Below are 15141 nucleotides of genomic sequence, written 5' to 3' on the forward strand. Positions count from 1 at the left end.
AAGCTCTGTCTCCCACCCTCTCAATCTCTCTTTTCCAGCTCTAGCTCCTCCCCTATTTTCCCACACACTGTCCCATCCTCTGTTTTCATGGGTCGAGTGTTCCAGCAACGTCACAACCCCCACTCCCCGAACCCCACTCCCCTTCCCCTGTGGATCCTGGCCAATCATCCACTGCTGACTGGCCCCATTCAACCTGCATTCAGTGCAATGGACCTTGCAATTAACATAACTAATTGCTTTGGCACCTAAAGGCTAAACAAGAGACTGTGCCAAGCAAGACAAAAGTACATGCATGTGTGTATGTGTAGAAGTGGGGGGCACACTCTCTCCCACCCCCTCAAGAGAGTGGGGATCTCCCCTTAAAATGTTTTTATACTAACAACCCTCCCTCCCCTTTTCAACCCTTTCGGTGTAGCCCTCTTTTTTTTTTCTTCAGTTCCTTAATGCAGCCAGCTCAACTCGCCTTGCCAGCAAATGGACTGAGGAGCACTTGATGAGCATGAATGAGTTATTCTTCTTTCCTCTTCTACTCTCTTGTCCTCTGCTCTCCATTTTGACTGAGTTAAACTTAAATCACTGCCTGATTTATGCACGAGACAAGTAGCAGGTTAAGATATTTGTGCCTAGCTGAGGCTGGGCAGTCTACACATACCCAGAGAAAATATGACCTGGATTCAGTTCATTTTAATATTTTTTTTTCTCATGTGAAATACTATGATCAGAAATACTATGATCAGTTAAATAAAAGATCAAGTTTGTTTGTTTTTGTTTACTTTACTGTACTTTGATTGATTTATATAGCACTCTTCACAGGATGAAAACCACAAAGTGCTTCACAATAATATAAAACTGATAAACATAACACAGCACAATCAAACATACAGCACAAATCTAGTTAAAAGCTAGTCTAAATAAATGAGTCTTAAGATGATGTTTAAAGGAATAAATACAATCCAGGCAACGTAAAGATGGAGGGAGAGAATTCCACAACCTGGGGGCCATCGCTGTAAAAGATCTATCACCTCTGGTTTTAAAACGTGTTCGGGGGACTACCAACAGCCTTTGATTAGATGATCTCAGGCTGAGTGTGAGGTTCTAAAAGATCAGAAATATAGAGAGGAGTGTCACAATTCAAAGCTTTAAAAATCAGTACTAAGATTTTAAAATGAATTCTAAAATGTTCTGGAAGTCAGTGTAATGAGCATAAAACTGGTGCTCATCAATGTGCTCTTTTAATGTAACTAAAGACACATCCTCTACCTTCTGTTTTCGAGACCACTTTAAACCACTCTATGGGTTTTGGATCAATTTGACAAGGCAAAATAATGAGAATGTGCATTTAAACCAGACAGGTGAACATAACGATCCAGCCAAGGATGTTCACACATACACAAAGAAAGACAATATGTGTTGAACTCTAATAGAACTATCCCCAAACTTTCCCCAAACAACTTCTAAATATAGAACAATTTGCAATCTATCTGGTCCACAGAAGAGTGAACAGGACCCTGAAGGACAAATTTTAATGTTCTCAGTGAAACATGGTTCAAATGTTAGATTTTTAAGGCTTTTTGATTGAAGTTGTTGTGAAGTTTTCGAATCAAAGAATTGCTACAAACACATAGCAGTCAAAACCAGCCACAAGAGCCAGTTTTAATATAGCCACATTATTACACAGCAATCATCCACAGTTGTTTCTGTTAAGATCAAGTAAACACAGAAAAGAAATGTACCTATAGTAAACTATACAGTCATAAAAGACTTCACTGGGGGTGTTGATGTTGCTGTGGGCTGTCAAAACCTAAATTGTACTGAATATTCTCCCTTAATAACCTCTTTCTCTGCTCCTCTGTTGTAGAAGGCCTGCTCTATTCAGGGTGCATCTGGTCAGTCAGCAGGCTCAGAGGAAAGACCAGGTGGTTGTGAGAAAGGGAGAGAGAGGGGGTGAAAAGGTGGGGAAATTAGGAAGCCCAAGCATATGAAGCTATACTGTTACCAGTACGTGATGGCAGCACATACTGGAGGAGCTAACGCCAGTGATAGATATCAGATACTAACTGATTTACATGTACAAGCATGGTCTTTAGTCTTTTCCACCAATATTGGCTTGAAAGTCCTCATTGAAAGCCCAAATTTAAGCAACGTCACATTTGACCAACATAAATATTTTCAGAAAAAGGTTATGTTAAGGTTAATACACACAGCCAAAGCTTGGTCAGTGTATGCCATTTGCTTTATAAACATTCTTTTTCTAGGGTTCGCCAAATAAAAGACAGCTATCTTCAGGTGAGAGTGTTCTTAAAAGTAATAGAGGCGAAATGATTTGTTTCAGTGCAAGAAAAATTATTAATTTGAGCTGTTGTATAATAAAAATACAGAGCTGAAAATGAGCATAATAGGACATTTGAAGGATAAATGATTTGCATATAAATACTAAATATACAAAGCTGCGTGCTACATTACCCAAAAAGCTCTTTGGAGAAGTAAGGTAGGCAGAAGATGAAACAGGCGAATACATCCATTCTATTGATTACATGGATGGATGTATGGATGGTGGCACAGGAAGGCTTAACAAGACTATAATGTGTCATTTTAGAAAGTGGTTCTCACACAATCCCCTTTATGCAGTTTTTGGACAGACAACTGGAAAGAAACCATGTCCCTGTCCTATCTATCTATCTATCTATCTATCTATCTATCTATCTATCTATCTATCTATCTATTATACCTGATCTTAGTTTTATCCAAAATTTATAAATAAAGTTTTGATTGACTGATATTGTTTCTTTCCATCCTTATCGTCTGCCCCGCCCCTTAGTTTCACCTGCGTTTGATTGTTTCCACCTCCAGTGCCTAATCACAAATCATCCCTGCATATGTGTATATGTATATATTCTGTAACCAGCTCCATCTTTGTCTAGTTCTTCTCAAGTACCTCCTTTTGGATTTCTGTTTTATGTTCACTTTTTAGACGTGCTTTATTTTTATTTTGTTGAATCAACCATTGAAAGGTTCACCTATAATGTATTTATTGTGCCTAAATTTCATTTCTCTCTTCAAAAGTTTTACATAACAGTGTCAAATGCATTGTTACACACTGTGATGGTTCAACTTTTCTTTTTACAACAAACCCTCTGCTGAGATTTTGAGATCACTACACTCACTACACAAAAACTCTTTCCAGAAGGGTCCCAAATAAGGAAAACAATATATTCTACGTTAGCCTGTATTAGTTCTATAAAAACTTATCATGGTGCATGTATATATTTTATGCGTTCTTTTTACTGTAGCTGCTCAAGCCTCTTGCAGCTGTTTGTCATTGTGTGTATGTGTGAGAGATAAAGAGTGAGACAGAGACAGAACCAGAGACTGTGCAGCATCTGTTACTGTTCACACGCTCCCGAGCCAAACTTCTACTTTTAGAAAAAGTAAACAACATTTTTTAGAAAGGCCAGAAAAAAATTAGTGGAAGATGGATGAAAAGGGGAAATATATGGGAATATGGTGATTGGGTAAACAAGACAGAACATTAGGTCCTCTGTGTGTGCCTGTGTGTGTGTGTACACATTCAGGACCGCTGAATGTTGATGGGAAAGAACAGAAAAAAAGTTGAGCGTATCATGTGTCTATCCCTTCATTTGGATTGCTTTATTATACCCTGCTGAGTACTTGAGACCAATCCGAAATTAATTCCATCCAATCATTTTTAACACAGTTTTACACGGTTGGATCACTGAATGCATGTGTTTCTAGTGAAAACTGTTTTCTAATGGGTCATTATTGTGATGACAGATACGTTTATAGCTCTACAGCATATACAAGTGGCGCAAGTACAGAAAGTAGAATACCGTGTTTTTACACTCACATAGCTGGTCCTCATACAAAAAACAGGAATGCAGAAATACAACAACAATGGAATCTGCCAGTATGATGCCTCACGTAAAGAAAATAATAATCCGACACATTAACAAAATTGAATTAATCCAAATATACTAGTGGTTCTAGAGGCTACTCATATGTTGATTGTGCATGCAAATAATTTACTGGGTAACGTGGCTGAATGTTTAAGGAACTTCAACTGTATGTTGAGGCCAGCCAATCATTTTACCTTTGCAAGCGTAGTAGGCGGGCCCAGGTACGTACGTTCTTTTAGAGCAGAGCTACAGATTAAAAATGCCCAAGGCGAAGCGTTCAAAGTCTGGCTGTACTTCACAGCAAAAGATGCAAACTCAGCAGCCTGCAACAAGTGCTTTAAGCTGATACTGTGCAAAGGAGGTAACACCTCGAATCTGATGAAACACCTGGCGACGCATAGCGTTTTCTTAAAAGCCGAGAAATGCGCCGTATTTGATAGCTTGCTGCAAGAGCTCACACCGAACACATCTACTGCGGGTGTGGTGCCTGTTATCGGACCCGGAGTTAGCAACATCCCCCAAAAACCCGAAGAGGAGAGTCCTGGCCCCTAGCCCTGCCAGTGTAGCAGAAATGATGATGATGGCCGCAGCATCATCTACTCTGCATGAGTAGCTTAATGTTGTTCGTGTGTAATTTGCGTTGAGTAGGCTAACCACATTATTACATTAATGCATGTAAGGTGAACTAGCAAACACCGTCGTAGTTACATGCGGCTGTCTTCTTGTGTCATGGCAGATACTCCCTTCACCCTGGCCAAAAAGGCTAAAATGACAAAAGAAAAAGTGGAAAACAGCTAAACATGAGAGGTTTTTGGACAAAGTTTGTGTTTTTTCCATTGTTTAAGCACTGCTTCCAGCCAAGAGTGATGCCATAAATCCCCTATAGCTGCAGAAAAGGCTAACATTGTTATCTTTTTACAAAAAAAACAGCTAAACATGAGAGGTTTTTGGACCAATTTTGTGTTCTCCATTCTTTAAGCACCGGTTCGAGCACTGTTTAAGCACCGGCACTGTTTCAAAAGTACCGGTTTGGTACTGGTATCGGATAAAACCTAAACAATACCCATCCCTATTCAACACTACAAGATAATAATAATTCTGGTCCCACACACACTGAATTCCATATTCATTATGAAAACTTTTTATTGAAATCCCACTAAATGTTTAATATTTCCACCATCAGTTTCCTAGCAGATATAGATTTTGTAATTTTTACGTATGTACCTCAGACCTGAACTTTCTTAAACACTGCTTCAGTGAGGTGTATATGAAAATGCAAAAGTCTGGCACAGTCATATCTTACATTAACCTCCTTTAACCTCTCAGCACTCCAGTCTGTTGTACTTGCCTGCTTCAACCTCTACCCAGGCAGAAGCTTCACCTAAACCAAATAGATTATTTCCCACAGTGACATGCCATTTGACCATCTCCTGCTGTGTTCATGTCAGAAACATGAAAAGGGCAGCAATCATGTAACCTAATTCACTAGACATTATCCTAAAATCATGTAAAAACAGTTCCTCTTGCTCTGTGGATCTCGGTTAGTTCGTGCGGGCATACTCAAATGTCTCTTTTTGTAAATCAGGCTAGTCAGGCCAGCAAAGAAAGGAGGTAGTTGCCAGGCTAGCTGATAAGAATTATGGGTAATTTTCCATATTGTTGCTATTTTTCCCGCTAAATCTCATCATTGCTGCCCCTCTTCTCTTTACGCATCTTACCAGCATGGACCAGCCCCCCTCGGTTTCCTTTCCCTCTATACCTCCATCTGATCACTGTTCAGAATCCTGATGTTGGCTAATTTGACACAGCCATAGATTTCCCTGTCTGATCTTGAAAGAATGCATTTTCCATTACATTGTCTACACCACATTTATCTAAGGTCTACTGCTATCTGATGGACCATTTACTGTAATAAAAAAAAGAAAAAAATACAGATAGAGGCAAAAAATAGAGATCAAATAAGATGCTTCTCGGTAGTAATCAAGGGTAAAGTGAGGGCTATTTTCTCTCTGTCTTTGGGATCAGATAAACAATAGGTCATGCAAACAAAAAACAGACAGTGCAAAGCTCCTTTTTACCGTATGTGTTGGTTATTGACGGTGGGAAAGTATTGGAGGATGGTAAGATTCCCAGAATCTTCCAAACACAAACTCTTACTTCTGTTTTAATGTCCTTAATTTTTATGGAAACTGAATAAAACACTGAAGTCATTATTTTCTTCCATTATTAGTTAAATGGAAGTTCACAATCTAAAAGCTGTGTCTTGTAAGCAATGTTGATGAATGATAATTAGACACTTTTTCACCAAAAATTAACAACTGATGCCACCCGAAAAGTGCAAAGTGCAAAGGTTGCAAACCAAAGAGTGCCAGTTTATGTTAAGCTGATCTCTTCCTTGTTTGTCACAGAAAGGTCATTCACACACCAAACTGACTCACCCTGCAGTGAGATGATGTTTTTTGGCTTTCTTGATGTTTTGAGTTTCAAATAACTGAAAATTTCCACAAAATCCCTCAAATCCTTCCCTGTTCAAGTGAATTAGAAGGCTAAAAAGGACTCATTTTTAATGAAAAATGTGTCTTCAATCTACTAATAAACCCACAATGATCACTTTACAAGCATCATTTTACACCAGATCATAGGGAAATTTATCTTCTTTCAAACAATGCATTCCTCCAAGCTAACGCATGTACACGCTTTGATTTAGATGTATTTGAGTAAGAGAAGGGCTATGTAAATGCCAAATTGACTCCCATTATGATTCAGTCAAGGAGTTTAGGGGAAAAGCATAAACAAGCTGCTTTTTATTTTTCCATTTTACTTCCCTTACCACATTTTTAAGACTAGGAACACAAAAAACAGCAACTTCTTGTGACTCTTATGGTTTTTTAAATCATGTTGATACAACTTGTGGTTCTGAATTTATAAGCTTTTTCTTGAACAGCAGAGCTGAGAGAAATTTTACACAGACCTCTCTGGTTACACAGACACATGCCATCCCCATAGTAGCCAACTGCTGAGGTGCAAGCTATTGACAGTTGATGAACTGATTCATTTGAATATTACCATATGTCCCTTGTCTCCTTCTCAGAAAATTGGACAAATGGCTAATCTGTACACATTTCCAACCTATCTAAACTTATCTATCCTTCTGTTGGTGTCCCCGACTGTTTGTGAATCAGTTATCTAAGCTTGACCATTTTATTGGGGCCACCTGTGGCCAAGCAACAGTCTGACTGCAATTTGTCCAGAAATTACGTAGTCTGATTTGCGCAGCAGTATTGTATGGCCCTTAAACCTCAGAAAAGAAGGCGTAAGTGATGTGTTTCTTTATCATGCTTTAATCATTACCACCTAAAACGTCAAACATGACTTAATAAATACTTTACTACGAGACAGTTTTATAATTCTATTGACTTAAATTTTGGGTAGTGATAGCAGGAAGTCTTTCCTAACTGTAAATGCTCAAATTTAACACTAAATTGAACTCACACTGAAAGGAAGGCACATGCATGCTCTCTGGCTCTCTTGCAAAAAAAGCTATGCACACAGATGGCTCAGTTAGACTGAGCTGCAGATGCGTTTGCGTACAGAGCTGTTCCCTTCAAAACTTCCCGTACCAACAGATTTTCACTCCCAACTCATGGCATTACTGAAACTTGCTCAAGAACTCCCTCTCTGTCATATTTCAGCACAAAGGGGAACCCCTTTAGCGAATTATCTGATGCATCATGTGCAGACATGCAAAGCACAGATACAGTACGTCTGTGTAAGAGGTGTCTGTCCAAGGAGCTTGGAAAGAAAACACAAAGCAACTGGACTACTTTAAGTCCAGTCTTAGAGACTTAAATATGTCCAGCAACTTTTCTTTCCTAGCTCCTTACATCACAGATACAGTTTTACAGACTTTTTTGCCTGATAAAGAAGGAGAACAACCACAAAATGTGAACTTTTAAAAAATGCTGCATTGTTTAAAGTGGTAAAGAGTGAAATGCTGAGTGCATTTACAGCATAATATAGGAACAAATCAGTCTGAACATATGAGATATGACATACACATTGTCTGCATTTCAAATGTATTGAGTTTTTAGGGAATTTCCAACGGGATGTATTTGTCGGTCAGTTATGGTCACACAGTTGGGATGAAAGGCAAAAGAGAAGAGAAATGTTTAAATTATCTGCATTAGTTTGAACAAGGCTATACCGACTCCCTCAAGACTTGTTCAAAGCTCATCCATCAAGACATTAAGAACAAACGGGTGACTGGTCAGGAGGGGTCCCACGTTGCTCTTACACAAAACAACTAGCGACTGGTACTTTACCCCCTCCTGACATCCCACAAGCTCAAACACGCCTCTCCCTTCACCTCTTCCCCCGGTCTACGGACCTGCCCTCACCCCACTCTGTCCTTCCATTCAAAGACTATTGTGCCCTCCTTTTCAGTCATCCTCATATCACCCATAACAAATGAGCCCCGTATTTTCTTCTTTCCCCTCCTCTTCTCCCCCCGCTTTCTTTTATTTTTTTCCTTTCTCTAACTCGCTCTCTTTCTCTCCTTCACTCAGTGCCGATGAAAGGCAGGCATTGAGCCGGCAGTGGCATTCCAAAACCTCAGGCCTCGGCTCCACTGTGTCTGGCTATTCAACACTGCTGGGAGCCATTAGTTTAAGTAAGGCCTGACCCGCCTGCTCACCCACGGAAAACCATCACATCTCCTATTACACTCCACGCACGGAGGGGAGACACAAAGCTGCTCTTTGGGTGCGACAAGTGTGTTTAAGAGAGCAAAACAAGATGGAGACGAACAGAGACGAGAAAGTGTAAGAAGTGGGAGATTCATGCATAAGTGTGTGTTTATGAGCGAGAGGGAAAGTAAGTGAGAAAGCGCTTGTGTGTTGGTATGAGGGAGAGTGAGAGAGTGGCTGCATGTGTGCTTGAAATTTATGAGCGGCGGGTCACACGCTCGCTTGGCTGCATCTTCCTAAAGTTTCCACACAGCAAAGCCAAATGCATAGCCAGACGCCAAACCCTTCTCACCAATAACGCCGCTTAAACGATATTCAACAACCACACACTTTTCAAAGTCTCTCCAGCTGCTCTCTTGTTTAACTTATGTAGCAGATTCCCTGTCGGGGATATCCATCTATGGCGCTTATAGTTAAATCTTTAAATGCAGCAATTTTGCTAATTGGAAAATGATACCGCAGATCAGAAGTCGCTCTGCGTTGCCAGCCTCACCCAATTGTCGGCACATAAACATGAATAGCTCTCATAAACAACTCCATGTTTGGGAGACGTTTTGTGTTAAAAGAGTGCGTGCTTGCTAAAACTTGGACAAGCCCACACACAGATGTAACATATACAGTGAGTAACTACATTCTGCACATTCCTTTAAGGACAACAGGATATACTTTAGTGGCAGTTTTGTTTAAAGCAGGGAACGAATAACAGAAAAGTTTTGTTTTTTCCACATCTGAAATTCATAATTTATATAATACGGAATTATTTCTTTGCAAAGGACGTCACTTTAAGATGACAAACTTGAACCTCCAAACCGTTCATCTTCTCTGCTCATTAATACACAAAAAAAACCTGTCATAACAGAAGATTTTCTTTTGATGAATTAAAATGTCCAAAGGTTTAGTTTTAGCAACCTTCTCTCAATTTCACTGAGCTCTAGAAATAGCATGACTATCACTCTGTTTTCAGTATAGTAGTCCCACACGTCAGTGCTATCACTGATTCAGTTAAACGCACACTGCCGTGAGCTGAGCTGAACAGTTGTTTTTTTCTATAAGGAATATGATGACAACAACACCTATGATTCAATGTTACTTTAGACTGTTTTTGTACCTGATGTGTGAAGTTCCCTGCTACCAGCAGGTCATTCTCTATGAACCTTATATCTCTCTTTCTCTCCCCGAGGCTGCAGGAGCAGCTGTGTTGTTCTCTTCCCTGGCGATGGCCACACCTGTGATCTGCAGGTGGTTCATCTGGCAGTGGAGCCGGGAACACCTGGCCTGGCTGAGATAGAGCCTCCAGGCTTTACTTTCAGTGTGTGTTTGTGTGTGCGTAATAGTGTTTGGGATTTCTGAAGGGCTCAATTAAAGCTGAGGGAAGATAACGGCTGGCTTTGCTAACACACACCCACGCACACATTCAGGGGCATGTGTTGGCATTTCCCTAGGTTAAGCCTCAGGGATGTTTGGACTTGTCAATGTTGCAGTATAATTTTCAGATGTGTCTGCTGAAGACTAATAGAATGACGGTAGTATTTACAGTTTTGCTCGGTGTGATTCCTTTTCTTTTAAAGATATAACAAACAAAGCCAAACCTCCTCCTGCTTTCCCAACCGTCATGCTTAATCTTGTGAGCCAAGTCCCCTAAATATCCCGGCGAACAATAGGGGACTGTGGCATCACCTGCTTTGCCGTTGCTTTGCATACTCACTGCGGGTATGACATCTTGCTACAGTACTCTGCTGGGACAAACAAGCAAAGACAATAAGCAGAGACACCAGCTGAGGACAAGATAATAAACAGTTGCACCGAGAACATGTTGAGAGCAAGCACAGGCAGTCTACAATGCAAGCTTGTGTATGTGTCTACGATTAGCAGGCAAGGAATCAGAGTGAGGACACATGACGTGAACTTGACAAAATTCATAAAATTCACAGAGGAAAAGAACAGCTTGAGAGTTATATTGACTTTGGCAAAAATCACACATTCAGTGTTGCATTCACTGCATGCGTGTGTGTGCGTCAAATATGAAAATAATATCGGGCCAAGGCTTTACATCATCTCCATTCAACTGTTTGTCATGGGAAGAAGTGATATACTGGGTCAGACACAAGCTGTGCTTGTTGCACATGCTTACCATAAACACTACACATGTTACAGCTGACAATTAATGATTATTTTGATGTATTACTTGAATATACAAACAAACAAAACAAGACTTAAGGAATTTATTTATGTTAAAAAAATGTTTCAGAAGTGACAAATTCAACAGGGGGAAAGGAGATTGGTTTTAAAGCTGCGATATTGCTTTTTCATCTTGTCAGACCCTGCACTGTGTTTTCTCACATGAGTCTTCAATAATAACTCATACACAGCTGGATGTCAGCTTTCTTCTGGCCAGTGACAGGCAAGCTGCAGCTGTGTTTAGCTGGACTCAACACAGTAGACCAGACAGATGAGTGCGGATGGAAAGAGGGGAAAAAAGGTCAAATAAATAGAGGAAAAGGGGACAGAAACATAGGGAGGGAAGAGAGGGAACAAAGAAAGGATGGATGGAAGGAGAGAGAAACATGAGACAGAAACAGGGGGTGAGAAAGGAGGCGTGGAGAAAAGGGTAACCAATGCTAACTCCTCTTTGTCTGAGCCAAGTGGGAAATGATGGAAGGGGGTGAAAGGCATGAGAAGTGGGAACAGAGAGACAGGCATTAAGAAAGCATAATGTGGTAATCCATTTCTTTCACTTGCTTTTTCTTTTTTTTCTCGGCCAAATTGCTCTGAAGTGACTGGACACTTTTGTTCCTAGCCAGTGTCCCTCCACTTAAAGTCGACAAACAAATAAATGCCTGCGCACAACCGCAGGACTTGCATTTCTTCCTCAAAAATGATAAAGGATGCTTGGTTTTTTTGTTGAGTTTTTTTTTTTCACACGACAATTTAAAGGAAAGACTGTTAACAGATGAACACACAAAAGGGAAAGAGGCTTTAGTCCCTTTTGGCCGAGTCCTTAAAAAGCCATATGACAAGTATGCAAAACCACTCTCAAATCCTGCAAGCCGCCTTTTTGGAATAGTCAAATGTGTCAAAGCGATGTTTACGCTACCAGTGACACCTGAGTACACAGGTCATGGCGGTGGTTGGCAGTATAACAAAATGAGAGTATTAACAACACTCAGAAACCAAGCTGAGACCTGCAATCAAGACTGAAAGGCACAGCTGGGTTATCTTTCAAAGGTGGAGAAGTGATGTTTTGTTAAAAGAGTAGACGAGCACGGACACTCTTAATATCTCCCGTCTCCTGTACGCCTTCTATTTCTGAGGATTGTTATTGCCGGGTGATCCTCAGTGCAAGATCACATCTGGATCCTATTGTCTCCGCCGCTCTGTGCAGTACCGCACAGCAACAAGAAACAGCTGTGCAAAACTGGCTTCAATTAGCCTCACATTCTCCCTGACAGTTAATCTCTTTCTACTCCCATTCTCTCACTGTTTTGTTCCTTTAACTGTTAGGTCACTTCTGTCTTTCCCCCCTTTTTTTTCAAACCTTTGCTTCAGGTTGCCACACTGTCTGAAGTAATAGACATGGGATCACAGAGGATTGAATTGGAAACAGACAATGGGACGGAAAAGCTCAGAGGTCTCACGAAACATAAAACATGACAAATCCCATCTGTTTAAATGGACTGATGATGCAGTTTGCAGCGGTTTAGGCTGCAGAGATGATATATTTTCATTTCCTGTAAGAAGGGAGTAAATTCTGTTTATTACAGTCAGAGTTCATTTCCATCTTTGACTACAATTTTCACTGTAAATGACGATTAGCACTAGATATATGGCACTTGCAATTAAAGTCTATTCAAATTGTCTTTTCAGATTATTACTCAGACAGATGGTGCCAGAATCTTTGCTGTGTATGACACATTTGCCAAATCGGGCTACAAAGTAACCCGATAAATGCAGACTTTAAACATCTCTTTAACCACTAAAACCACACTTAGCAAACACTCCAGTGTGATCCAGCAGTGGAACATGCTGAATAAAATGTTGTCGCTCACAAGTAATTAATCAATCTCAACTAAACTCAAACTTGTTTAATTGTCCACAGTCTTGACTCAGCTGAACCGCAAGCAATCCAGCTCAGAACGGCCCTGTGATAGGAAATGGGAGCCAGATTTAAGGCAATGGAGTCGATCTGATGGGCTTGATGAGCAAATCTGCAAGGTTCTGCAGTCATTGTAGCCTTGGGGCCTGAGTAAAACACTAACAGGTGGTAGTGCTGGTTGAAAAGACCCACGCAGAGACCAGAGGGAGTGAGAAGGATACTGGGCTCACAGCCTGACACACAAAACACACACGCACACCCAAGTACATGCATTATATGAAAACACAGCCAACCACATGCATGACACACACCCTTACAAGCTACAAGCATTTATAACACACTGGGAAAAAAATATTTTCACACATTACAAGATACATAACACATAATGCAGACACAACTGCATGTAAGCTATCAGTCTACACGAACAAGAAACAGTGCAGGGGTGACTCGAAAGCTCTGCAGGCACCTTTCTCTACCTCCAGGATGGGGAAATTCTCCCACATGGCAAAACACTAAGGGCCCACGTCTGGCAATGCTAACAACCCACTCAAGCCAAAACCAATTAAAAGTCTCTAATTCAAACCTGCAGGGCCCCTTTGTCGTTTATTTCCTTTTTTAATGTCAGAGGATTGGAATCTGACTCTGTACCCCAGCCCAAAGAGAACAAGAGAAGGAGGAGAATAATCTGAGTTGAAGATTATCCATATGTTTTCAAGTAGAGTTAATTAAATCAAGAGAGAATGGAAATGATCAACTATGGTGTAGCAATGTTGAAACAAATGCTCTTCAGTACATTTTTTCCCAGTGAACTTAGAACATCCATCCTTCCCAGAGGGCTTTTTAGCTTTCTGCATAGCATCAAATTACTCTAACTAAACAGCAATTACGGTAAAACAGAAGAGTACCCACATTTTATCCTTTCTGATTTAAGAGTGGAACCAAATTTTCCAAAACAATAATCACTTTCAAATCCAGCATCCATCATGTATGTAGTTTTGCATTACAGTACACACTCTGCTGCTCCCTGGTGGCCGTTGTAACTCTGTCATCATCATTACCACTCTCACCACCAAAACATCAGCATCTTATTAAGTTGATGTGTTTGTCATCTGATTATCTGTTATTCTGTGGTGAGAAAGAGGCCAAATGGAGTCCTCGCAGGGGGTCACAGAAACACATGTCCAGAGTCAAGCCTTCAGGCTCTGCTGACCCCACTTGCATCATATGTTGGTCACAATTGTTTCAACAGAAGATGCCAGACTCTTTATTGTGGTTCTCACATGTGGACTACTGAACAACTAAGTGATGCTATAAATCCAGCGTTTAAACACATCCATTCCCATCAAATCCACACTTAGCAGCACACATAAGTGGGATCCAGTCACACCACAGTCAAGCTGCCTTGCATGGCTGTACTATTGACCCTCAGTGTCAGCAGTACAGCAGGAAGAAACTACAGACAAAGAGGAAAAAAAACTCCTCCTGGCATAAAGCAGGAGTTCCAGCCTGGCTTCACACCGCCTGGTGTTTTTGTCTTGAAAAGCTGTAAACTCCAGATGGTGGAAAGAGAGGAAAAAAACTTAGTCTGGTGGATTAAGGGCTCCAAATCCTCCACTGAAAAGACACATAGACCACAAGCTGCTATTCAATCAAATGGGAGCATAATAGCCTTGTTGTGGGGGCTATATAAGGGATAATGCATCCAACAGAGTATGTGTTATGCATAGTTTATTCACTCTCTTTAATGGATCGTAATGAGCGTAAGATCTTACCAGACAAAAGGATAACCGAGTTTTTGTTTGCTCATCATAATGATTTGATGTAATGTGAAGTAACACGTTCAAAAGGTGTTTTTCCGAAGACTCAGCCTCCCCTCTGAGAGAAACTCTGATAACAATACTCTTTCCCTCACATATTAAGTAAATAAAGTTCTGCTTTATTTTCATTAGGAGGCAAAGACGTCTCTTTAACTGAGATCCTGGATTCTTAATTATGTAACGCGAGAATAGGACATACCGGCCATTTGTTCAACAGTATGCATAAAAGCGCAGGTGCAAAAAAATCAGGAACACACCTGTAAATATTCACTATATCAGATAAAAGATCGCATAGTCACACAGGATGCATTTCAATATGGAATAAATGCATTAAAGGTTCACTTACAAGTTAAAGCACTCGGCATTCCGACCATGCCCTTCGTCTTTATGAGTTTTCTTGCTCTTGGCGGAATGTTGGTTGGCGCTTCTTTTCAAGCACTTTCTCTCGCTTATTTTTTGGCAGACCTTCCTCCAAACCAAAAACCTTCTAAACACTTAAGAATAATGAAGAAACAATGAAGCACGATGTGCCGGAGACAATCGATCCAGTCCAACGCCAGGCATCAGGTATG

At 40.5% G+C, this 15141-nt stretch overlaps 1 protein-coding gene across 2 annotated transcripts in view; it reads right to left on the reverse strand.

Moving 5' to 3' along the window:
- Positions 1–15141, reverse strand: part of LOC147331276 (protein CBFA2T2-like) — a 37851-nt gene extending 22710 nt beyond the window's left edge. For both annotated transcript variants that reach the window (XM_086293477.1, XM_086293476.1), the window contains exon 1: positions 14916–15141. In XM_086293477.1, coding sequence (XP_086149603.1) covers positions 14916–14943 — 28 coding nt within the window. In that variant the 5' untranslated portion in view covers positions 14944–15141. The remainder of the gene's footprint in view (positions 1–14915) is intronic.

The sequence above is a fragment of the Aulonocara sp. 'chitande type north' Nkhata Bay genome, linkage group LG5 (assembly GCF_057382095.1).
Source record: "Aulonocara sp. 'chitande type north' Nkhata Bay isolate Kocher_YH1m ecotype deep benthic linkage group LG5, A_spYH_male_GT1.1, whole genome shotgun sequence".
Taxonomy (NCBI): Eukaryota; Metazoa; Chordata; class Actinopteri; order Cichliformes; family Cichlidae; genus Aulonocara; species Aulonocara sp. 'chitande type north' Nkhata Bay.